Source organism: Amblyomma mixtum, chromosome 5 (assembly GCF_055824585.1).
Source record: "Amblyomma mixtum isolate Tamu chromosome 5, ASM5582458v1, whole genome shotgun sequence".
NCBI lineage: Eukaryota > Metazoa > Arthropoda > Arachnida > Ixodida > Ixodidae > Amblyomma > Amblyomma mixtum.
In genome coordinates, this window is record NC_143016.1 from 174,574,696 (window position 1) to 174,600,255 (window position 25,560).

The window sequence follows — 25,560 nt, forward strand, 5'->3', positions numbered from 1 at the left end:
GCTGTTCGCCGAGTGTCGCAGATGCAGCGTCACTGGAAGTCCATGCAGCCGCGGTACATGTTGCGGCAGTCGTGTCCTCGGATGCCCATCATGGCGGAGTCCAGGTACTCCATGTTTCTGTCCACAGCCATTCTGGGGGGAACATAACACAGCAAAATATGCAGTAGCGAAACATCTCCCCTATTCAAGTAAGCTTACAGATCAACTTGAACTACCTGAAACAACCTGAAAGTCGCCCTACTCTCAATGAAACTGGCCAGCAAGGGCGTACAATAATTTAGATTCATCATCCGACTCCATTTCTCTTGCACTTGCCGGATTCGCTGACAGCGGCTTTCGCACTTCATAGGGGCTAAGTTATGTATGTGGCCATGTAGAGCTTTCGAGAGGTAAGGCCGTGCAGATGCCAGCGGCCTTTGCATAGAGTTATAATATACCAGCATTAAGCTAGGTCCGGTAACCATATTAAGCTTTGTCGTTAGTCCCTCCATTCTTGGCAGATTCAGGTGATCATCGTCCCAGAATTGCGGTCAACCTGTCCTAAAGCATGAAGCCAAGCTTATCCAGGAACCACCAAACGTTTTTGTCCGATCGGCATGTAGCCCAAGCCGGATTCGAAACCGCGCTGCCGGCACAAACACAGCAGCTTCGTTTGCCAATGCCGTAGGCCACTTGCTCGGCCTTCAGCGCATTTGGTTTCCAACATGGTGTTTATTGCATAAAGTAGCCATGCAATGCCTGCGCTGGAGTAGGGTAAGCTGTTGGGCGAATTAGTCACTCAACATTATCAAGGAACCAAGCCCCCCCCCCCAAAAAAAAAAAAAAAACGGGACAAAAGAGAAGAGAAACACACGAGCGTTGACTAGCAACCGAATGCATTGATTGCGCGAGAGCCTAGACACATGTGAAGAAGACTTGCGCCGACGCAGAAGAAAAAAAATATATAAAACATAAAAAAGCCACCAGCACTCGTCATTCAGGAATTAAGATACACCAACTCGTGGCGGGACCGGGAAACAAAAGTTTTGCTGAGAGATGATGAGCCCCGCGCGCGATAGCACAGGCTTCCGAGGTTTTTCTTGTCCGTGCACCGGAGTAATGCCTGAGGAAGACAGGCCGATCAAAAGCGGTAAACACCCTTGGCAGGTTTTTGTAGGGGATCGCCAGGTTGCTGTAGGGACAATGCTTGCTCTTTGAGACGATCATTTATGCATCGCCCCGTTTGCCCAGCGTATCAGGCGCCGCACGAAAACGGCACTTCATAAACAATATACGTGCGGCAGGTTGGAAACTGAACCTGGCAACGTTTAACGTAGAACGTGATCCAGTCACGCTAGTCTGGCAGTGCTGTTCGAGGAACTAGGGGCTAATAAATGGGATGTCATAATCTTGTTGAGGTAGGAGGACAGATGAAGCGCACACAGTACTAAAGGGCGGGCACGTACACTGCTATCATGGATTAGCGGACAGGCGAGAACTAGGTGTGGAATTCCTCATCAATAAGGACAAAGCTGGCAACGTAGTGGAGCTGAAGACTATAAACGAGAAGGTGGCAGCTATCGTAATTAGACTTAATAACAGGTACATGCTGTAGGTGGTGCAGGCCTACGCCCCTACATCAAGCCATGATGACAAGATCGTTGAAAGCTTCCATGAAGAAATGGAATCGGCAACGAACAAAGTACAATCACAGTACACTGTACTAATGGGCGACTTCAATGCGAAGATAGGCAAGAAGCAGGCCGGAGACCAGGCGGTAGGTGACTACGGGATAGACTTCAGGAATATCAGAGGAGAGTTATTAGTAGAGTTCGCAGAGAGAAATAATTTACAAATCATGAATACCCTCTTCCAGAAACAAAAGAACATTAAGTGGACATGGAAGAGCCCCAGTGGAGAGGCTAAAATGAAATAGACTTCATATTATGCTCTACCTTTGGTATCGTGCAGGATTTGGAGGTCCTCGGAAAGGTGCGTTGTAGCGACCACAGAATGGTAAGGTAAGAAAGGGACGAAATTAGTGAAGCGGAAGCCTATTAACGAGTTAGCGGTAAGAGGGAATGCAGAGTAATTCATGATGTGGCTGCAGAACAGATATTCGCCTCTTACTGAGGAAGACGATCTTAATGTTGAAAGAATGAACGATAATCTCACAGCTAGAATGAACGATAATCTCACAGCTACCATATTGGTGTGCGCAGTAGAAGTAGGTTCGACAAGATACAGGCACGCTATCTCAGAAGTAAAAAATCCTGCTTAAGAAACGCCAAAGCATGAAAGTGTATAAAACCTTACAGAGAGGAAAGAACTGGCGGAGCTATCAAAGCTAACAAATAAGCGTAAGTTAGCCGACATAACGATGTTTATTATGGAAAGAATCAAGCATGCTCTAAAGAGCGGAGGCATCCAAAAAGCGGTGAAGAGGAAACTATAAGAATAGTCCAGTATAACGATACTGCCTTGGTTATAGGTCGCTTAATTGTTTCGCAGTAATTATTCTAATTTTCCACACTTCCTTTTTCTGACCTGTTATTTTACAGTGCTGACTGCACCTTGACTGAAATTACTGCACTGATTGCAGCCGATTTTCTTTTTTGTTATCCGTGTCACCATGTTTGTAGCCTATTATTTCGACCTCAAAGTTGACCTAGTTCTTGAATTCTCCAACCAATTCTGTTACTATTTTTGCCGTATATTTTTGTTTAAGTTCTTGTATTCATTTGTTGTATGTACCATTCAGAGCCCTTCATGGCACAGTCCCTGACGAGACTCACAGTATAAAAAAATATCATATGTATGCGTTAAGAGACAAAGACGGCAATGTCATTATCAACATCGATAAGATGGTTAAACTCGCCGAACATTTCGATAGAAATCTATGCAGTAGTGAATGTAATCAGCATGTTAATGAGAAGGACAATGGCGCACAGCAATGGGACCTCTCACCAGCAACGAAAGAGGAAGTAAAGAGAATCTTAGGAGCAATGGAAAAGTGGAAAGCAGTTGGTGAGGATCAAATAACAGCAGATTTGATGAAGAACGGAGGGGAGATTGCGCTAGAAAAACTAGGCACCCTATATATACACAGTGCCTTATGACCTCGACCGTACCAGAAGCTTGTAAAAGCGCTAACATTACGTAGTTCATAAGAAAAGAGGCGTCCGTTGCCTACTGTCCGTTGCTTACAAGCTACAAGCTTACTGTCCGTTGCCTACAAGAAGTTAATGGCTAATGGGATCAGGACAACCTTAGACTTCAATCAACCAAATGATCAGACAGGCTTTCGTAAACGATACTCGACAATAGACCATATTCACAGTATCAGTCAGGGTGTAGAGAAATGCGCACAATATAACCAACCCTTTTATATAGCCTTCATCGATTACGAGAAAGCGTTTGACTCAGTGGAAACCTCAGCTGCCATGCAGGCATTGCGGAATCAGTGTGTAGATGAGTCATGTGAAAATACTGAGATATCTGTAACGACAGCACAGCTACCATAGTTCTCCATAAAGTCAGCAATGAAATTCCAATAAGGAAGCGTGTCAGGCAAGGAGACACTAACTCGCCATGCTATTCATCGACTGTTTACAAGAGGTGTTCCGAGGCACGGATTGCTGAGCCCTCTTGAAGTGCTGTAGATCTCCTTTTGTTCGTGTGGCTGCCCATTGTTTCTTCCTAGCCCATTTTGTCTCGTTGATATGCGTAGAGCCTTCTGCGTTCGCTGGTGGTCCCTGGTAATGCAAGCTCTTGTCGTGTAGCACTCTCTCTCTCAATGCCAGCCTTTCTCAGGATATCCAGGGTATTACACTGCCATTACCTGAAGTGTGCCACAGCATCATACAAGGCAAACAGTATTGTAGGCATGACTTCCACACCTCCTTGAGGCCCACAGCAATATCATCATCATCATCAGCCTGACTACACCCACTGCAGGGCAAAGGCCTCTCCCATGTCTCTCCAATTAACCCTGTCCTTTGCTAGTTGTCGCCACTGTATTCCCGCAAACTTCTTAATCTCATCCGCCCACCTAACTTTCTGCCGTCCCCTGCTACGTTTACTTTCTCTTGGAATCCACTTCGTTACCCTTAAGGACCAGCGGTTATCTTGCCTTCGCATTACATGCCCTGCCCAAGCCCATTTCTTCCTCTTGATTTACACTAGGATGTCATTAACCCGCGTTTGTTCCCTCACCCACTCCGCCCTCTTCCGATCTCTTAACGTTACACCTATCATGCAATATACTGCAATATAAGTCCATTGAAACACTCATTTCCATTTTGTGTTTTGCCATACAAGCACTTCGATGGAAGTTCTTCTTAGGGCAGATTACTGTACGCAGCTTCCACTCTGTTCAACACGGCCTTTAGAAGGCCTCCTATGTGCACACATTTCTCTTGGTCAAATGCTTCAACCCTTTTGCACCCGTGCCAGCTGTTCAGACTAGGCGGGAGCAGGCCGTGCCTCGGCTGCTCGTCAGTGGAGCTGCAGGGAAAGAGACTGCTTAGGGTGGCATGTTTCATTGCCGAAAGGTTTCCCAGGTTAGCTCGACGATCCCATAGCAGTTTTTCAGGTGGTCAATAAAGGCATCAGTTAGCTTTTTGACACCAAGTTCACACACTGCTTTCTTGAGTTTTCTCAGGCGGCAGCCAACACGCTTCTGGACATGCCCAATGCATTCAAGTTTCTTGGCGTTATCTCCGTACATGCCCTTACAGTGGCATAGCTCTTGGAATAACCATCACTGTAGTAACGCAGGTACTTCAGGGCTCTCGATGCTTGTGACTTCTCAAATATTCTGTACAAGCCAACTGTCTCCATATTTCCTGCACTATCTTTAAGGTTTGCTTGCACTATGTTTAAGGTTTAGGTGACAAAATTCGCGCGGTTCTTCATACAGAGTTCGATTGTGACCGGGAAAAAAATGTGTCAGGGGTGTAAAAGGTGAATACGGGGCACAAGAACAAGCTCAAAGCAGATTACAAAACATTTTGTTTTTTACTCAGGATTGCGCCTGTGAACGCATCAAGAGAGGAGCATTCAACTTGCACTGCGCTAAAGCTGACAGAAACAAAAACAAATTACAGGATTGCACTTAAATCTGCTTAAGAGCGGAGCTTTTCCCAGTCTTCTTTCTTGCTCCTTTTTTTTCTTTTTTGGCCATTATTTTGTTTAAGTTCATTATTTTTAATTTTTATTTTTCTTTCAGGTGTGTATTAACGTTTCGTTTCGTTATCTCCTTCTTTTTCATTTTTCGTTCTTTTTATTTTAAATTTGGTTTTGTTTTCTATTTTATTTTTAATTACCGACTAGTGAATGCATGGATTGTTATGTGGCTAGTGTTAGGTTGGCTATGGATCTGTCTTGTCAGACGAATGCCACTGATGAACAAAAAAATGCTTTCACATTAATAAAGCAGCTGCTGTCTCTTAGCTTTAGCGCTTGATTGCCAAATAGTGAACACCTGCTTCAGCGCTAGCGCCCAGAGATAGTCAACATAGAAAGTAACGTTGTGAGCCAAAAACTGAGGTGAGCGACACGCCAAATGCGGCCGCGGCAAGTAGACGATCCGCACCAGGGCGCCGGGCGGAGAACAGCAGCGACAGATGTGTTGTCACGAAGCGGAGGCGCCCGGAACTGCGCTTTGTACCGTGCCGGTCGCCACACATCTAGCCAGCGTTACAGGCCCCGAAAGATTTGCTTCACGCAAAGCAACCCGCACGTGGTATTCCCGCACGAGTACTGCCGCACCCGAAGGGCTCGTTTAAGAGTTCTGTGGGGGTGGCATGCGGACTCACTCGGCCTGCTGTCGACCCATGTCCGACGCCATCCGCTGCCCGTGCTGGCAGGCGGCCATGCGTCCGCAGTACACCCGCCGCGTCTCCTGCAGGGCGTTGAGACGATCGTTGTCGCTCATCTGCGTGATCAGCCTGTTGACGCCTTTCAGGCCCACCTGCGACAGTGAATACAAGGCGGCCACCTAATCAATCAACCAATCAATCAATAATCTTGCAGCGCTGCAATACTGTTTACTCGTAGTTTACTTTGGAATGCACTGAAATCTCCGTGCAATTTCCAGGTTGTTTTCTTTAGTCTTCGCTTCAGAGGATAAGTCCTCTTGTCTAAACGTCGGCAAGCGTCCTTAACTTTCCCCCTCCCAGGACTAGCGCCTCCTGTTCACCCAGGGTGCCGGTGGAAAGCGTCCCTTCCCACTGCTCCAGCGCCGCGTCGGGCGGCTCTAAGTGTTTGGGTGTAGCTGTGCATATCCATATAGTGTGTGTGAATGTAGAAATGTCACCTCAGGGTCCATGTAACAAAAATCGGCAGTCCGAGGTGGCCAAAATTCGGTTGTTTACGGACTGCCACCCCTCTCGCGGTCAATACCGTAAGCTACGTGCAGATTGCAAAATTCGAGATTGCTGATAAACGCACAACCACTTGGCAACAAAATGGGTGAAACAGGATCGCTAACAAAGACCCATACATACAGCAGACCAAGCCATAAATTTAGAGAGAAAAGAAAAACGCGCTTTTCAGAAGAAAATGACGATTTATGAGAAAAGCTTTTATCGGCCACTCCCAGACGGCGCAGCCATCTGGAAGCGGCCGCCATCGTTCAAAGCACAAAAAGCTCGGAGCAAAATATTATATGAAGAACGCCTGGGGAAATTGGACGATAACAGCAGGGCAGCTGCGGTAGTTAACTACTGTGAGAGTGAGGACGGAGCGAGCTTTATTAATGCGAAAGCACTACTAGGCTGTGTCGTCGGCGGGGTCGTGTCCGCAAAATGTGTCGGCAGCAGTTATGGGCAACTCACGATAGGTAGCGTCAAACGAATAGTTGTAATTGAAAGAGGATGATGTGAGGATGCTGGGCAAAAAGAAAAATTCGGAATCGGATGAATAGTTAATTAATTAGAGCCAGAAATTTTCAGAACGTGGGCGTGGCCGGAGCTAAAGTGGCGCCAAATTTTGAAATGCTGTTAGTGTGCGTCCACGTGACCGGAAGTGTGGGCGGAGCCAACGCTGGCGCCAAATTTGCAACTCCGAAATGCATACTGAGATGAAATGAGAGAAAATGACCAGTTAATCGAAATTAAAATAGGAATTGTTGAGAGTAAATTAAGGCTAATTGTGAATAACGGTGAATTAATTCTGAATTAAGGTGAATTACTGTAATTTAGATGTGAATTAATGGTACATTAAGCCGAAATAAGGATGACGTAAAGGAATTATTATGAATTAATGCGAATTATTTTTCAAGTAAATGTAATCAAAATGATTAATTTGTGAATTAAGTGGGCAATTAAGGAACCAATTAAAAAATGGCTGAGGCTTAACTTGGTTAAGCCTGGAGAATGCGAAGCATCATCGTGTCGCGTAATTTGGAGGCGCACAACCACAGCAACGGCGCGAGGTGGGCCCCCGTTTCTCCACTGTCATGACGTCATCGTGTCACGTGGTGTGACGTCATGTATCACGTGATTTGGAGGCGCACAACCACAGCGACGGCGCGAGGTGGGCCCCCGTTTCTCCACTGTCGTGACGTCATCGTGTCACGTGGTGTGACGTCATGTATCACGTGATTTGGAGGCGCATAACCACGGTGAAGGGCTGAAGTGGTAGCTAAAGTATGCTTCGCATAAAACAATCGACTTGAAATGTGGAGGCATCATTCCTTTCGCATTGCTCCAGTGCGGGTTACCGCGGTGATCTCGAATTTTGCCACTCGCAACAACGGCAACCATCTTAATAATATTATTTAATAATCATGTAATAATATTTAAAATGTGTCGCTTCTGGTCGTTGAACCCCGATGAACCTTTAAACCCATAAAATGTACAGGTAAATTTCAGGTATATCCACATTCACAATAAAAAGCCAACAATGAAGAAGAGCGGCTGCACACTCGTGCGCACACGAATCACGAGCGTGCGCACTGTATGTATTTTTGCCTAACTGTATAAAGACAGATCTGTTACCGGTTGCCTACATAGTTCTCTTAATTTGTGGGTTTCGCAAAATACCACAAGCAAAAAGGACGCGGCGTGTTCCCGCGCGCGTGCACCATACTGCTTTGAAATGTAAACAGGTTTGAAATTTAAACACGTGTGAACACATCACGTATTTCCTGCCCTTATTTTGCGGCTAAACAAACAGAATGTGTAACCAGCTTACCTCGCGCAAGCGGGTGTTCTTTCATGGCACAAATTTTTCCCGCCTTTGCTGATCATTTTTTTCCTTCAGGAATGCAGAAAAATGCTTTTCCTGACTCAAACCTGCTGCTGTACCCAAAGGCACAGCAGCCAGGCATGATGCCTTGGAATTTCACGCCTTTGCGCTTCCACGAATAGACCGAAAAAAAAAGGAACTCCCGCAGAAGGCATGTATTCTGTCCGCGTGCTTGGAAGGCATATGGCAGCGCGAAGTCACGTGACCCGCATCAGCTAATCAGCGCGCCAGCGGCACGCGGACAAGAAGTGCCTACGAGTGCGCACGAAAGCGTTAGAAGTGTCACGCGGCAGCTGCGTGGCATGTCGCTGTCTGGAGTCCTTCGGCGTGCTCTCGCAAGCGCAAGAAGGCGGCTGTTTCTAACACATCATGCGCTTCTTCCTCCTATGAGACCATCTCAAATGATGTCGCCTGATACTACCGAAAAATGCCGTCCTAATAAGATCGCAAATGCCCTTTTAGTGAATCGGCTGACCTAGAAACATGACGTGCACAAATCACTCTATCTTTGCACTTGCTCTTGTCTCAACCCCCTATTTCTACTCACCCCGAGAAGTGGCTGGACGATCTCAAGGACGTTGTGGCGCAGGGCCGCCGCTCTGACAGCGCGGCCGGATGGCCCCCTGATAAAGTCAGCTTGCGTTTGCGTACAGGGTATGGAGACCAGAATCGGCTGGACTTGGTTATCTTTCAGTTAGAAGCCTTCGGGCCTTCAGCGCAAAAAAAAAATGGCAGTGGCTTATCTCTGGTTAAGCCTGGAGATACAAGCGAAAAGCTGCAGTAGTGCTTTGTTTGACGTCATGGCTGTCGCAGTTGGCGCACAATGCACTGGGAGCGTCACGATAAGGGCGTAGGCAAGCGCTTTATATAGCCCTCCTTCTGCATGCGTAGCAACTGTGGTAAACACGCGGCTGCAACGAAAGGGCAAACGGTGGCGAGGAGGAGTAGCGCGCGCAGCAGTAGCGGCGGTGCACATGCGCAGTAGCGCGCGGCTGCGGCGAAAGGTCAGGTGGCGGAGTTGGCGGCTACCTGCGCTGCGCGTGACGTCACTCGGTTTCGCGCATGCGCAGAGCTGGCGAATCTGTGCACCGGCTCACGGCTCACGCGAAGCTCGGCTCCGACCCTCGTAGTGAAGCTTTTCGCTTCAAAAAGTCAGCTCAGCAGTGCCCGCTTTCATCGCGTCAACTCTCAGGACTAACCAGCGTTTTTTGTTGTTATTGTTGTTATCCGAATATTCCCGCGGTGAACGACGAGAAGAAGCGGAAAAGAAATGTCCGCAACAGCCAGGCTGGGGGGGGGGGGGGAGAGCTCGAACAGAAGCTAATGAGTGCCACGAACAGGGCGGACGCAGCAAGCCCCCTACGCAGCAGAATGGCAGCACGCCTTCCAGCACTGCACAGTCAAGGACACCGATGAGGACGTCTGGGCGCGTCGAAGAAAAAGCTGGCAGTTTCAAGATTGCCGACGGCAAAAGCAGCGCAAGCGTCGTTATCTGCGAAGTTGAAGCACTGACCCGACTCGTGAGCGGGACAAGTGCAAACTCGCTGTTGCAGAGGTCGTAAGCAAAGCAAGGGCTTCGCTTCTGTCCTGACGCTCAGGTCTGAGAATGGAGCATATGCCCGGCAACCACAAGATATTCAACATCATAGCGAAGAAGATGCACATCGCTGCCTTCAAAGTAGCCTACGACAACCTTTGTAGCAGCGAGGCGAGTAAATGCACTGCAAACTGACGCTGCTGTCATGTCTGAGGGGACCTGGAAGAAGCGCAGGCACAAGAGACACAATGACGTTGCCGCTGCCAATTCTGAGCATAGACTTGTCTAAGCGTTATCAAAGGGCTGTCAAACAAGTGCTGTCAAGGCTGTAGTAGCCACAAAGTTTTTGACGAGGAACATGATGGCAGGCGTTCCATTTTCCTGTGCGCGATAAAAATGCGGAGTGCACAGTGCATATGGCTTGGAAACAGAAGCAGCGGCACACATCTGGAGCAGGACGCAGTCATACGACACGCAGATGCAGTTCACCACATTTCTTAGCTATGGTGGCAGCACGACGTGTAGTGCAGTGTGTGAAGCGGAAGTTTATTGATCGGAGGCAGTGACCAAAGAGGACCGCTCAAAACACGTCACCAAACACCTTGGCACTGCGCTGAGGAAACTAAAGACGCCGCTGCCGCATGAACAGAAGCTTAGTGGCAAGGCCATCCAGAAACTATTGCCAGATAGCCATAACCAGCAACAGAGACAGCGTAATAGCAATGTTCTGCGGAATCTGGGCGTCGTATTTTCACTCGTGCTCAAGCAATGAAGCAAGCAGCCACAAGCTTTGCCCTGCTGGGAAAGAGTCATGGTGGCGCCCCCTTCCTGGCCAAACCGCAAGCAAAAGGAGCGCGGCCGGTATACAAACGCTTGACGGACGCCAAACTGCTCGCTCGCTGTTTGCAACGATTCAACACGCTGCTGGGTCCCTTAACAGCAAGATTTGGGTATTGCGGCCCAATAATCGCTTTTCTTGCCGACCTGCACTGGAGACGGCCACCACCATTGCAGTGTTGTGGTTCAACAGGGGGACTCCAGCTTCGAGGAACTGCTGGAAGAACTGGGAGTCCTCCCTTCAAGCAATTCGTCAGGCTCAGCTTTGAAAGCGACCAGAAAAATCTCTGCGAGTCCCACAGTTGAAGCCAAGTGGCATCGCCGCAGACAAGTGAAGCGAGCCCTTACTGAGGTCTCTGTTTGCAAGAACCGCGGGGATGAAACTAACGCAGCAGGAGAAGTCTCGTCTCATGGTCTAATGGTCAACGTTTTGAACGATATTAACACCAAGTTTCATATGATTTAGGTGATAATTTTGGATCTGACATGCACATAAACTTTTAATTCATTTTCTTGTAATTGGAGTTTTTGGCATTTTTTTTTTATTTTTGCGCGCACGATTTTTTTCTCTTGCTCTGCTTTGCTCGCAAATAAATTTTTCGCAGATGTTCCTTGTTGAGCATGAGGGCGAATTTTGCTGATTTAACTAATTTTACCATGTCTTCATTAGAGTTTTGTAACAAAAGACTGGCACACAGGGGAAAGTACAGCTACTTTTAATTTTTTTGTTGATGTAGAAGATGCGGATAAAGTTATTTCATCTAGATTTCCGCTTTCTACGAAAGCTGTTTTAAAATACTAAATAAGCACTAGAAAGACTGTGTGTACAAGAAAGGTGTTCATTATACATTTCATAGCGAACAGAAATTCAACTACTGTACCTATAGAAAAAAACCGAACTCACACGTCAAAAAAAGTTTATACCAGCATGCAAATTTCATCCCCGGGCCCTAACTTCATTATCAAAGAAACCTTTCTTGTTTTACAAACTTTTGGCCTTAAAGAGAGGAAATGCATTCGAAGATTGTTGGTAAATAAGTTTGCAGAATTAATGTTTTTGAGCATCGGTACTAAGTATAAGTTTCTTGGAATCGAGCCGGCTACTTCTTATTATATTTTTAAGAACCGTTTTTTTTTTAATTCCCGCGCCAACTGGTGTGCTCGTAGTGATGGTTTTTAGGACTATATTTATAAGAGTCACTAGTATGCTGATGTCATAGTGATCAGCAGGCAACAAGACGCTGTCATTCACTGCAGCCACCACGTCGCAAGTCGCGAAAGTCATCTGTTCGTGCCGCGGTAGCTCAGAGGTTACGGCGCTCGGCTCCTGACCCGAAAGAGGCGGGTTCGATCCCGGCCGCGGCTGCTGAATTTCGATGGAGGCGAAATTCTACAGGCCCGTGTACTGTGCCATGTCAGTGCACGCTAAAGAAGCCCAAGTGGTAGAAACTGCCGAAGCCCTCCACTACGGCGTCTCTCATAGCCTTAGTCACTTTGGGACGTTAAACCCCATAAACCAAACCAAACCAAACCTTCACTACGGTGTCCCTCATAGCCTGAGTCGCTTTGGGACGTAAAACCACAATAAGCCAAAGCAAACCAATCATCTGTTCGTGTTGCTGCCCAACCTCTCGGGAGTGGCGGGCAATGCCTTCGCGCGCATGGTTCCGATGTGTCCTGTCGCATCTTTCTGTCGGTGGCTCCGGAGCCATCCACCGCGTCTTCAGCGTCCGCCCCTGACCCGTTACTGCCGACAACGAGAAAGAGGAGACCGAAGCATCCGCGAGAAGACCAGGGAGGCGATCACCCACGCAGGGGGAAACGAGTGCCATAACCGGAAGTCAGTAAATCAATCGTCAACCGATGACGTTTTGTGGGCGGGGCGCCGTCCAAGCTGCTTCGTTTATTTTTGTCCCGTGTATCGGCGTGTATGAGTTGAGAGAGGAAAGGAAGGGGGTCAGTTTTAATCGCCGATATCTTCGGTTTTAAAGCCCAGTTATTCTTGCGGTGAGGTGACGTGTGATGGAGTACCTATCGTTCACTTGCTTTAATTGCTTGGGCTCTGAAAATATCACTTCGTAGTTTCTCTAAGTAATCCCACAGCTAATTCATGATCTGTTTGCAAAATGTGATTGCGAAGCGGGTCGTCAAAAAAAAATATTTATTTCGTTAGACTATGTGCGACGTATAGGTTCGCTATCACAGTCACTTTGCTTAACTTGGAGTGCCTTCGTTAATATTGCTGATTGTGCTACCGGGGTTAAATTTAGGGCGATCGATTTTATTGATGCGGAGGAAATGCGAAAGCATGCAATCTATCGAATTCGCTTATTCAGTAATGAGGAAGCCTTCCGTTATATCTGGGTTTCTCTCTGAGTCGTGGACTTTCCAACCCCTCCTCTGCAAGGCGAAATGGAATATTTCCCTCTGTGTATTTTGCCACTCCTCAACTGTGGCTCTCCCGTTAATTAACCTCCAGACAACACGACCCTCTCGCTTGCCAAAAACTTGGTCCAAATGAGAATTCGGTGCGCATGCGCTTCGCTTCCTTTTTTTGCACTTCAGTTTCAGCTTTTGAATCCACTGCGCACGGATGGAGGTTGTCGAAGACGGCGGTGTGCAAATAACTGCGAGGGATAGTTTTCAGTTTAGCACGCGGGATGTTGGGCTGCGGTTAACATACCTACTCGCATAGCGGCGACGGCGCGGTGGTCTAATGCAGTGGCCAGAAAAGCGTATCTGTTCGCGCCGTCTCTGGTTTGAAACCCACTAGCGGAAGTAAAATGTTTTATATTAGTTTATTTGCGCTCTGAGGCTTAATCACCTGATAAGACGGCTTCTTCGCCAGCGCAGTAAGAAAGCAAGATGCAGATATACAAAGTAGCACAACATTCACGGAAGCCGGATCAGCCGTGTGAGCGCGGCTGTGTGCAAGGCGCAGTGAGAGGGGATGGCTGTCGGCCGAAGTGCCCGGAGAAGCCCACCATCCATGTCCCTACACTGCCGCCGCCGCTTACTTAGCGTTGCCTTGCTTGAACAACGAACTCGCGTGCGCGCTTTTTCTGCAGCTCAGCTCATCTCGAAGCGCCCAGGGACAGTCATTTGTTGGTCACTACTAAGTGCCCGCGAATACTTGGCAGCGGCGATGCCGTTTTGGTTGCTTCGCGTGCGTTTCCTGTGGGAGTGGCGCGAAGCAACGCCATCCGGATCGTTTCACTGCGCGCCGCTATAGTTTTGCGCATGCGCAGATCACTCGAGCAAAAACTGGATTCAACCGCCAACGAGACCTTTGCAACAGATTGGCATGGATCTACTTGGCCCCTTTCCCATGTCGGCATCCGGTAAAAAGCGGATAATAGCAGCAACTGACTACTGGACCCTTACGCCCCAGTGAAAGCGCTGCAAAAGTTGCCAAATTCATCACTTCCTTCTTTCTTTGCCATGGTGCCCCCAAATTTGTAATGGGATCTACTATATCTATATATTATGCACTTTTTTACTCTAAAATATTGGCATGGATCTACTTGGCCCCTTTCCCATGTCGGCATCCGGTAAAAAGCGGATAATAGCAGCAACTGACTACTGGACCCTTACGCCCCAGTGAAAGCGCTGCAAAAGTTGCCAAATTCATCACTTCCTTCTTTCTTTGCCATGGTGCCCCCAAATTTGTAATGGGATCTACTATATCTATATATTATGCACTTTTTTACTCTAAAATATTGGCATGGATCTACTTGGCCCCTTTCCCATGTCGGCATCCGGTAAAAAGCGGATAATAGCAGCAACTGACTACTGGACCCTTACGCCCCAGTGAAAGCGCTGCAAAAATTGCCAAATTCATCACTTCCTTCTTTCTTTGCCATGGTGCCCCCAAATTTGTAATGGGATCTACTATATCTATATATTATGCACTTTTTTACTCTAAAATATTGGCATGGATCTACTTGGCCCCTTTCCCATGTCGGCATCCGGTAAAAAGCGGATAATAGCAGCAACTGACTACTGGACCCTTACGCCCCAGTGAAAGCGCTGCAAAAGTTGCCAAATTCATCACTTCCTTCTTTCTTTGCCATGGTGCCCCCAAATTTGTAATGGGATCTACTATATCTATATATTATGCACTTTTTTACTCTAAAATATTGACATGGATCTACTTGGCCCCTTTCCCATGTCGGCATCCGGTAAAAAGCGGATAATAGCAGCAACTGACTACTGGACCCTTACGCCCCAGTGAAAGCGCTGCAAAAGTTGCCAAATTCATCACTTCCTTCTTTCTTTGCCATGGTGCCCCCAAATTTGTAATGGGATCTACTATATCTATATATTATGCACTTTTTTACTCTAAAATATTGACATGGATCTACTTGGCCCCTTTCCCATGTCGGCATCCGGTAAAAAGCGGATAATAGCAGCAACTGACTACTGGACCCTTACGCCCCAGTGAAAGCGCTGCAAAAGTTGCCAAATTCATCACTTCCTTCTTTCTTTGCCATGGTGCCCCCAAATTTGTAATGGGATCTACTATATCTATATATTATGCACTTTTTTACTCTAAAATTTGTTACTGCATTCTCGTCTGGGGTACTACAACTTCCGGTAATTACGAAAAATTAATTACGATACAAAAGAAAGCACTGAGAGCAATAAAGGATATCACGGCCGACCACAAAACCTCCCATCAATGTCACTATTCATCAAACACAGCATTCTGAAGGCAGTTCAGATATACTTCTTCCGACTATTTCAATATATCCACAAAAACCGACTATACGCTACCATTAATTCCTGACATATCTTCCACAACGTACCACTTCCGAAAGCAAAGAAAACTGGTTCCTAAAATCCGGTCCAATTACGGTAAACAGACAGTACGCTACCAAGTTCCTACAGCCATAAATATTTTACCGCCACCTCTTGACTTCAATTCTTCCACATCGTAGTCCAATAAGAACCTTAAAAATTCCTTAATAGGCAGCAACATTCAATTTCCATAATACTTCACTCGAGATTTCCGTACAGTTCCTGTGTGCATTCTATGAATCTTGCTACTTTGTTTGATAATTATGTATTCTGATGAGTAAATCTTGGTTGTGTCCTGTTCTGTGAACTTTACGTAAAAAACTGTGTGTTGCAAATTGTTGCTTGTGCATTATTGTGTTATAACCTGCATACGCGTCGTCTTTTTTCCTAACTTGCATTAAATGTAAGATTTTTTCAAATGTTTTATTTTTTGCCACTGCATTGCCAACTGTGTACGGGTGCTGAGGCCTTCGTCAGGCAAGTCAGCCTTTTGCCTCAGTTCCTCTTTCCATGTAAAATAAATAAATTGAATTGAATTGAAATTGAATTGATAGATAAACTGCGTTTGCTGCCGACTTTACCGAAGCAATCCTGCCACCAAAAAACGATTGTGCACCACCCCAAACTAACCGTAATGAAACACGCAAACAAAACGGTCATCGACATGCACGCCATGTCGACGCCGAACACAAGATTTGACGCGTCACCCTGCTTTACGTCATCCTCGCTTACAACATCATCCAGATGGCGCTGTTCAGTCTCGTCCACTACGGGGAGCCTACGAACACGCTCGATGCCACGCTGCTGAATGCTACCGATGAAGGCAACCTCGACGACGCTGGGATCTACGCCTACGTCAAGTGGAATATTCAGGAAAACTTGCGCAGAATAACACAACACGGGAGGGAGAGACACGCACACACACACGTGCGCAATCTTGCAAATGTGCAAGTTTGCGCTCGCGGCAAGATTGCGCTCGTGTGTGTGTGCGTCTCTCCTTCCCGTATGTGGCCCAACGTTCTGCCCAACGTTCTGCTCTACTAAGTATCAAGTGGAGAACAAGCCGAGTGACCGACGAAGTTTGGGTCTGAATGACCATTCATCGCGCGGACTCAATGAAAAATTTTTGCCCCGTTTTATCGGCCCGCACAAACTCATTTTTCTCCTAGGTGACCTTTAGTCGCTCATCATTGAGCGTCAGCTTAACAGCGACGCCGGGCGCACCTAGAAATGGCACGTGCCATGCGCCTGAAACCCTATTACGCGCGGCACTGAGCCCTACTGAGACCTTTTCAGTTTTTAAGTTGGCATTTTTTTCTTTCCTTCAAGCATCATCTCGATACTTCTTTAAAGTGGTAGAGACAGCAAAGTTTTGGTCGGCGTGTTCCTTGTTTGAAACGTTGCGTATTGCCAGAGGGCGTGTGATACAAGCTCCGCGATTCATATATGCGCGATAAATAATTTATTTTTGCATTATTTACACTGAGCGAGTTTTGCTTCGCCTTCAGAGCGCCGGGGTGTGCTACGATGTCACACCCGGGGATGAGCAGCCATCCTGCTCACGTGAGCTCCAAACGTTGTTACATGCTGCGTTTTCTGCCCTCGTGGAAACGCTGTGCACACCAGCACCTTTCGAAATGCCACTATGTTGAGAAAAGTGAAGCGACCGAGGGACGACATTGAATTCTGAAACCAAATCCATAGCTTGGGCCGATATCAGTCGCCACACCACCTATGCCAACGGGGTTTCTGCGTCGTATTCCGCTTTGCCAGACTACGCCGATGCTCGGCGGACGGCCGTGTCGGTTCCTCGTAGCCGACAAGCGTCAGTCGGCCGATCCCCCGGTCACATTACAGCGACACGATGTCTCGCTGTTCGTACCGACCAATACCCGTCTCTGTCTTCACTTGCTGCGGGACTGCTATGAGTCCCGTGGCTGCTGATTACGATATCTGCTGCTTGTCAGCAGATGTCGATATCTGCTACCAATATCGATATCTGCTGCTTGTCACTGGATTCAGCATTTACCGTCGTAACTCCCTCAGGAATGTGGCCATGACGACGATTGCGTCTCGGCGCTATTTTTGTTTGCGCACATCTGCATCTCTATACTGAGAGCAATGGGGATATACAAAATTCCTCAAGAGCGCTGTCCCGTATAACAATGTCGCACAAGACAAGATGGCTGACCATGCGTTTCCAGCCGAAACAAAGCAAGAAGGACTAGTTTTTTTTTATTTGATTCTTCCCAAATACTTTTCTTACATTCTATCCGTACTCTTAGCGCCTGTCCTGCAGGGCACGAAGTTTTTATTTTTTTTTAATACAGAAGTCGGCCATAATGTCTTTGGTAACATAGTTTTGTGGAAAGCGCCCTTAGGGAATTTTGAATATCTCCTATTACGCGTTCGTTCGGCCTGCGCTCTTTTTCTTCGGTTGTGCATTTCATTGTTTCCGCAGTGCGGTAACTCCGTAAGGATCGCCGATTAATGCGACCGCCAGCCTGGGGAATGTTTCGTAGAGAGATTGTTGACACCGCGCAGGTCTAGTTGGTAAATGCTTTTTCCGATGTGTCCAACAGTCGGCTTTATATTGCATTATCTAGAAGTATGCTCGGATCCCATTGTCTATAAATAAAATGGCTTAGTTCGGTGTCCACGAGAGAGGATGACGACTGCAGCCGGGCGCCTGCAGCTTTGGTCGGCAGACTGGGTCATACAGCCTATCATTGGCATATATGAGCGTCCTATGGTGTAAGCAATCATCGCTGTTTATGCCAACAACAGTGACACTTGATGTCACTATTTTCAAAGCTATGCTCGATGACCATTCGTATTCGCTAAAACTAGTGGACTCGCACTCCACAATCGCTGACATAGCACATTTGAACCCCGTGGACTAGCTTAGCCTACTCGTACCGTTGATGAGTGTCAAAAGGTGAACATTTGAAATGCAGTCACAATAAAAAATTCAAGGGGGAGGGGGGGGGGGGGGGTACTTTGTTGGCCTAAAGTGCGGTGAGGAGAAAGCCTTTAGCGTGGTGTTGCTGCTTGTGTCACTGATGTGTGGTTAAGATGTTAAGTGCACAATTGTTTGTCAACCTTAAATGCCGGAGACACTGCAGAGCGTTTGGGAAGCATCCGTCTGATTCGACGCCTCTCTGCAAACACTCTCCAGCGTTCTAGACAAGGAGAACTCCATGTGCGTTGGCAGCAAGTAGCGTAGCCATTAGCACGCTCGGCTGCAGAACGGAAGGATGTTGGTTGGAATCCCATCGTGCACAGAGATTTTTTTCTGGTCTGTCTAGAAAAAGCGTAACACCTCTGCTGACAACCTTCTGTCGACAACGATGAGGCATTAAAGGCTGACGCCTTAATGCGGATGAGGTACAGACCAGAGCAACTAATGAGGCCGTCGTCTCATCGACGTAAAGGCTCCCCTCGGACGCTAGTGCTGGTGCTGGCTGGTGCGTCAGTGACGGCGATCAGCTTACCGACCGACGAGTTGCCGACGTAGCGCCGCGCGTCGCCGTTCATAGTAGGGGGGCATAACACCTGTCTAGAACGACCGAACTGCGTGTTCCGCAGCTCACAAAATCGTTGCTACCAGGAAGGCGACGAAACCCTTGAGTTAAACTGCACATGCTTAGATCCAGGCCATTATTAACCAAAGGTTATCCCTAGATATCTCGTGTTCAGCCCGAAACACGCCCAGAACGTGTTCTAAACAAACTCTGTGCGCCATGTTACTGGGGCTGTTGTGTCACTAATACTCACTGATATCTTTACTAATGTTAGACGTCACTAGCTATCGACGTGTCTCGATCGTGAGAAAGTTTACTTTAGGACCCTTTGTAGCTTAAATAATATACATTTTACGCGTTTGTTGCGTCACAAATTTGGCCGTGGCTGCCATTACATACATCGGAATCCCATAACAAGCTTCTTATAGCCTCAAAATTCCGTATCTCAGACCCTTTTAACGTGGGATATTGGAGTGAGCATCTTAATATTCGTTTGTCCATGTCACAGGCCGCCGACACGCGCCCTTATCGTGTTCCTTTTTCTCGTGGGAGAAGCGACCTGATTTCTCTGGCAAGATTGCAGCACCAGGCAGTTGCCTCTACGATTTTCGAGATCACCACAGGTGCTCTCTGTGCCTTATCTGCACTCTGAACACGAAAGGAGCAAAAAAAGGGGCAAGCTGTCTTCTAGCGCATTCCCTTTGCGGGGCAGAGTATGCCACCCAAGCCCTGGGGTTTATTTCCATCGCTAAAAGTAGGGAATGCAATAAAGGAGTAATTACTCATTGGCATCCACCCGAGCGCTGCCATACGGCTACAACGGAAAGCTATACAGCTTTCTTATAAACTTCGTAGTTTAAGAAAAATTCGTCCTGGTCCGGGGTTCGAACCCGGGACCACCGCTTCACCGGAGCAGTCGCTCTACCAATTGAGCTAACCGGGACGGCAAGCTTAGGGTAGGGCGAGAGCGAATTGATCAATCACTCGAAGTGGGAACTGTGTTGGTCAAATGTTTAAGGGAATCCCCTAAGGTGGAGTAGATTTGTAATAAAGGAGTAATTACTCATTGGCATCCACCCGAGCGCGGCCATACGGCTACAACGGGAAGCTATACAGCTTTTTCGGAAACTTGGCATCCACCCGGCTGCGCTCGGGTGGATGTCAATGAGTATTTACTCCTTTATTACAAATTTACTCCACCTTGGGGGATTCCCGTAAACATTTGACCAAAAATAGGGAATACTTATGGTTGCAACTGAAAAAAAAAAATCCCTCTTCTAAAGATGAAAATTTCTAGCAGTAAAGAACATTTAAACCTTGAGGTTCTTTTTTGTTTTTCTTCTTCTCGCTTGCTGTTGCGTAGAATCACAGCAACCAACAACACCAGTCAAACAAACGACCAGGTGGACCTTCAAACTGCTACTATATGGTCGTGACACAATCATTCGGTACAGAAATTCGCAGGTTGTAAGTCGTTCCCATGTCTTTAAAAATTACAGTTGAATTCAAACGTCCGCAGCCAAGCAAGCGCTGTGTGAGTACGTGGAAGATATTTAAGGACCCTGGGAAACATCCATTGAGACTACACAACGAGCGTGAACCTTCACATGAGAATTGATAGGCCAAAAACTGAGCAGGATGCAAGGGGCTTTCTCTCCGCTGCTCCTCCTCTCCTATACTCACAGGAGGAATTCATAAGTACAGATTTGCAAGACTTTTCATGCAAGGCTTTCATCTTATGGGGAACAGCGCAACGAAGGCTTTTTTGCGCTGTTCCCCATAAGATGAATACTTACCAACTCGCCCAAATTTCAGCTTTACTCAATGCAAGGCTTTCTTAATTTAATTCATCTTTCGTCACCGGCGGTATGGCAAATTATAAAGCAGTTTTAATTTTCAAATAATCACCCGTAGGGCGCAAGCTTGGAGGCTACCGGAAAGCCTCTGAATTAAATTGTGGACGACACATTGAACTACGCACGTTATAAATTTGCGAAGGAAGGAGGCCAGTCAGGAGGCAAGTGGAGTTGGTTAAGGAACCAAGACGAGTGATTTGCATGGAAAACAGGAAACAGACATGGGCTGGGCGTTTAGAGCTGAGAGGAGATATGGAAGTAAAGGAGTGGATTCCAAGAAAGGAAAAACGCAGCAAGGGCACGGTAGAAAGTCAAATGGGCGGATGATATCAGCAAGTTTGTGGAGCGGCCGCAGGACAACGTTAACTGGTGGAATATGATGGTCGTCTTGCGGTGAATGTAGTTAGGTTGCGGCTGCTACTGATGGAGATGACGACGGCCAATGATGACATCTATCAACTCGAGCTGGGAAGTGGATGCCGTTACGCAGAACACGCTCAGCAGGACAATGCGACACGTCTACATACAATACGAGAGCGCGTTATTCAGATATTATAAAGCCCAGCTACTTTCTTACAGTTTCCCCGCGAGACCTTTCACCAGTGCAGCGATTATTCGTTGCAGAAACAGAGCAAAAGCCTCTCACCCGGTTGCTCAGCGACAGCAGACCTCCGCCACCGCCGCCATCCCGCTGCGGCCCCGGGCTGTCGGGAACCCCGGAGGTGAGCGACGCCTGTATGAGTGCCAAGATGACGGCCAAACTGGCGGCCATTCCTGAGCCGAGGGGCTCATCGGAAACAGTCCGAACGTCCCGCTGCACCGGTGCTTCACTTTCTGCATGAGAGGGAAACCCGCCAGTTCGCGTCGGTAAGGTGGGCGTTTAGATCTAGAATTGGCAACAGCTGCGACTGGCATCGTCTTTTAATTGCATCAAAGAAACTTTCGGGTCACAACCTGACCTGAAGACGAGGTTCATGAGCTGGTGCAGAGGTGCACGGGGAAGGAGCTGACGCTGATAGGATAGGATAACTTTATTTAGCTCTAGCGCAAGTGCTTTTATGCGGTCAGATGAGTTCATCCGCAACGGTCGGTTGCCCCTATTCCAGGGCTCCGCTGGATGCTGCCGCCAGCTGAGCTCGCCGTACCAGACCGGTCTGGTCATCGCGGCAATCGCTGGAGAGCAGACCCTCCCATTGCTCCGCACTTGGATTTGGTGTAACTGGGACGACGTCGACGTTTTGACATGCCCATGTTATGTGATACAGTGTAGGTTTTTCATGGCACCAGGACAATTGTGTGCGTAAAGTGTGGGGTGAATTTTACTTATTCTCGTGCATTGTTGCGCTTACGAAGGAACTGGGACACAATCAGGGACGACACAGAACAGATGTGCGCAAACTATCAACTGCAAGTTTATTTCTGAGTGCATGTATATATAGGCATTGTGAAGACAAAAACAAAAACAGTGTCCCAGTTCCTTCGTAAGCGCAACAATGCACGAGAATAACAACCACCAACTAGCCCAATTTGAAACTCTTCTAAGAATTTTACTTAGTTTGTTTAGATTTGGATATGACCCGTTTGAAGTTGTCTCCATGTGACAGCCTCTTCTTTGTTTAAGGATTTGTGGGGTGGTGGGTTCCACACTGACGCTGAGGAATGTTTTGTTTCCATCTACACTCTGCATTCATTTATGCGTGCACATCAACTAGCGCTTAAGCATGTTGACCGCCCCTTGTCAACCTGACAACTGTTTTGTTACGCAGTGCCCGTAACTGAATCCGGAAATCAACCTATCGGCTTAAGCAACAGCACGGCAGACAACTAAGCGCGCCTTGAATAAATTTAAAAGCAGGGACATAGCAGCCAATGAACTTGGGTGGCATTTAAAACGTTTTCCGCCATCTGCAAAGCTTTGCCCTTTAATGTACTATACTAAGTTGGAAGCACATTTCTAGAGCCGCACATATGCGTTTCTTCCCACAAAATCTTTTACCAGAAGAGAATTTTAATGCACACTTTAGTGACACTGGGTGACAGTGGGTCTGGGTGACAGTGACAGTGGGTCTGCATGTGCTGCTTTCACTCGTGCTGGCGTAGCCACATGGTCAGAGATTGTCGTTGCAGGTCTCACCCCCGACCATCGTGGCCAGAAGATCACCGCTCACCGGAAGCACGTCCCCTCAAGCGATGATTTATTGAGGGCGCACGCTTTCCCGACTACATAATACGGACCATGATTATTGCAGAGACATAGAGACGCCACCGTCTATGTGGCTCTCTCGAAGAGCGCTTCATCCGCTCCGGAAATTGGACACTTCGTATTTGGCTTGGCTGGAGCTGTGTCGTGCACATGCATCCTGGTGGTCAATCCTTGCTGCGCCTAGTGGTTTGTTCGTCGCATCTTAGCCGCTATACCGTGCTAGAACATTTCTCACTAATGAATTTAACTAAAACGAATGTTTGGAATTCGGCTTGTTTTTAATTAGCCAAGCGTTTCATTGAGGTGTTCCTCTAGAACTGAAGTGATGCTGTTTCCATCGAATCCATGTTTTCTGCCTAACCAAGCCGATTATGAAACCTCAACTTCCATGGCGTTCCATGGCCTGTCCAAGCGGATGCGCTAGCACAGAGCTTCTTTCCCCTACAAGCAGTCTTGAGAAACTCAGTGGCTCTGACAACTCGGACCCGCCGCGGCTGCACTGACCGTTCGTGAACCCAACTGTTTCGAGCGACACACACACGGTGCCACCGTTTGACCAGAAGAAAGCAACCATCATTAAAAAGTCTGGCAGGCACTCCGACAGCAACAAAAAAAAACTGGCACCCCCGGGAAAAAAGGGATGCGCAAATTATCAAGCTCACAAGCAATTCAGGACGAACGTGTGACAGCGTGTCGTCTGTACAGTTTAAGAAACAGAAAAGTGTATAACATTTGCTAATCGAGAAGGCAATAAACCTGAGTAGTATGGGACGCGCTTTATGAAAATTTTCGTTGTGTTCTTGCATTTATGTTTCATCTTGCACGCTATTATTTGCGCGTTGATTTTGTAAACGCGATATATTTTGCAGGTAATAAAATGTTACTTCGCAATGTCCCCTTGTTTTGCGACTCTTGTCGTTCTGTTTAACTTGGAACGCTTTGTTTAGCGTCTTGCTCGAGGAAGCCACCTTGTATGTTGAATAGGTTTCAGGCATTTTTACCACTGATTGCTATGTTCCGAACACTTGATCTTTTAACCAGTTTGGAGCAATCGATTATGCTCACGAAGCAATACAAACGGTTGGCATATATTCAATGTCAAAACCTTCCAATGTCAAAACCTTTGCCGAAGAGCAAAGGACACCCTGGCGCTTAGCAAAGCTTGAACAGCACAAACTGGACTGACGTCCTGAGATTGCGAGTGTGGGGATTCCCTCCCACGTTCTTGCACGTTCATCGACAGAGCATCTCGCGAAAAGGCTTTCACAGCTGGGCACCGTCATCAGGAAATCATAGCACTCGCTGCTGCATGCGTTGCCCGGACAGCCAGATTACAGCGGTGGACGGACGCGAAACCGAGGATGCCACCGCGGATTACCGGACAAAGGGTGCTGGCGCTGAACAGACCCCGATCCCGTGACTGCAGCCCTGTTCGGACGTCCCTGTCAATTCGTCGTTACGCGGCGCCTAAGAAGCACTCTCCAAGCCTCGCCGCAGGGCCCACCAAACGACGCAAGCGACGAGCACGCTATTGGGATCTCTTATATTTCTTGGAAAAAACAGCGCTAAACGAAAGGACAACGTTGTCCTTTCGTTTAGCGCTGTTTTTTCCAAGAAACATGTACCAACTAGCTGAACTCTCCGTTTTATTGAAGGATCTCTTATAAAAATGGTCTATAGACTTCTTATTGGCTCTATTGACTTCCTATAGATATAGCTTTTTGTCTATTCATAGTCTATTGACTGTGTATAGACAAAAGTCTACTAAAAGTGTATGGCCATAAATCTACAGATTGTCTATAGACTGCCTCGGGCATTTGTATTGCCTATAGACTTTTGTCTATAGACAGTCTATAGACTTTATAGACAGAAGTCTATAGACACTCTATAGACTGCCTAAAAGTTTTTTTTAAGGGGAGGTCGGGTAAACGAGCTTACCTCGATCTGCCCGGCTGTGCAAGACGTGGAGGCTGAGTAGCAGGAGAGCGCCGAGGATGCGTGGCTCCATCGCTGGCCGTTGTAGAGTTCTCCCGACTGCTCGGAGTGTGGATAATCAGTTTGCAAGAAGCGATGGAAGAGGGTGCCGATACACGCTCCGTAGATGTGAAACGGATGAGAAAGCTTTGTCAAACGAAGACAAGGACGCTGATTTCTTTGTTGCAGCTGCGAGAAGCTGTCGAATCTCAGCGGCTGCGCCCGCGATAGTGAAGGAACTTGGGAAACCCAATGGCGACGGACGAGGAGGCGCGTCCGGAATACACCGAGTAGAGAACACGGCTCGACTCTGTTTGCGCAATGTGCGCAGTTCACGCGCCTGTTGGGGCGAGAAATTTTGCGTCCCACGAGCGCTGGGTGCTTCGCCTCCCATGAGCGAGCGTCGCGTAGTCAGACGGTGAGCCAGCACAGTGTGGCAAGCCTGTTGTTAATGTATTCGCGTGCGAGCGCGTTTCTCACAGCGACGGAGCATCGATGAGTGAAGGATGTGCTAACGATACGAATACCCCGAAAACCTGATATTCTCTTCTTTGATTTACTTCATATCATAATACAGGTGCGGTATTATTTCCTGTC

The 25,560-nt window shown here is 47.5% G+C and overlaps 1 protein-coding gene across 1 annotated transcript; it reads right to left on the reverse strand.

Annotated features, from left to right (window-relative positions):
• Positions 1-25,224, reverse strand: LOC149344761 (uncharacterized). Its single transcript, XM_089542666.1, has 4 exons — positions 24,928-25,224; positions 21,433-21,620; positions 5,799-5,953; positions 1-132 (listed from the first exon to the last, which is right to left on the reverse strand). Exons 1-4 carry the CDS (start codon positions 24,995-24,997, stop codon positions 30-32), a joined length of 516 nt encoding a protein of 171 aa, XP_089398792.1. The 5' UTR covers positions 24,998-25,224; the 3' UTR covers positions 1-29.
• Between the last annotated feature and the right edge of the window lie 336 nt (positions 25,225-25,560).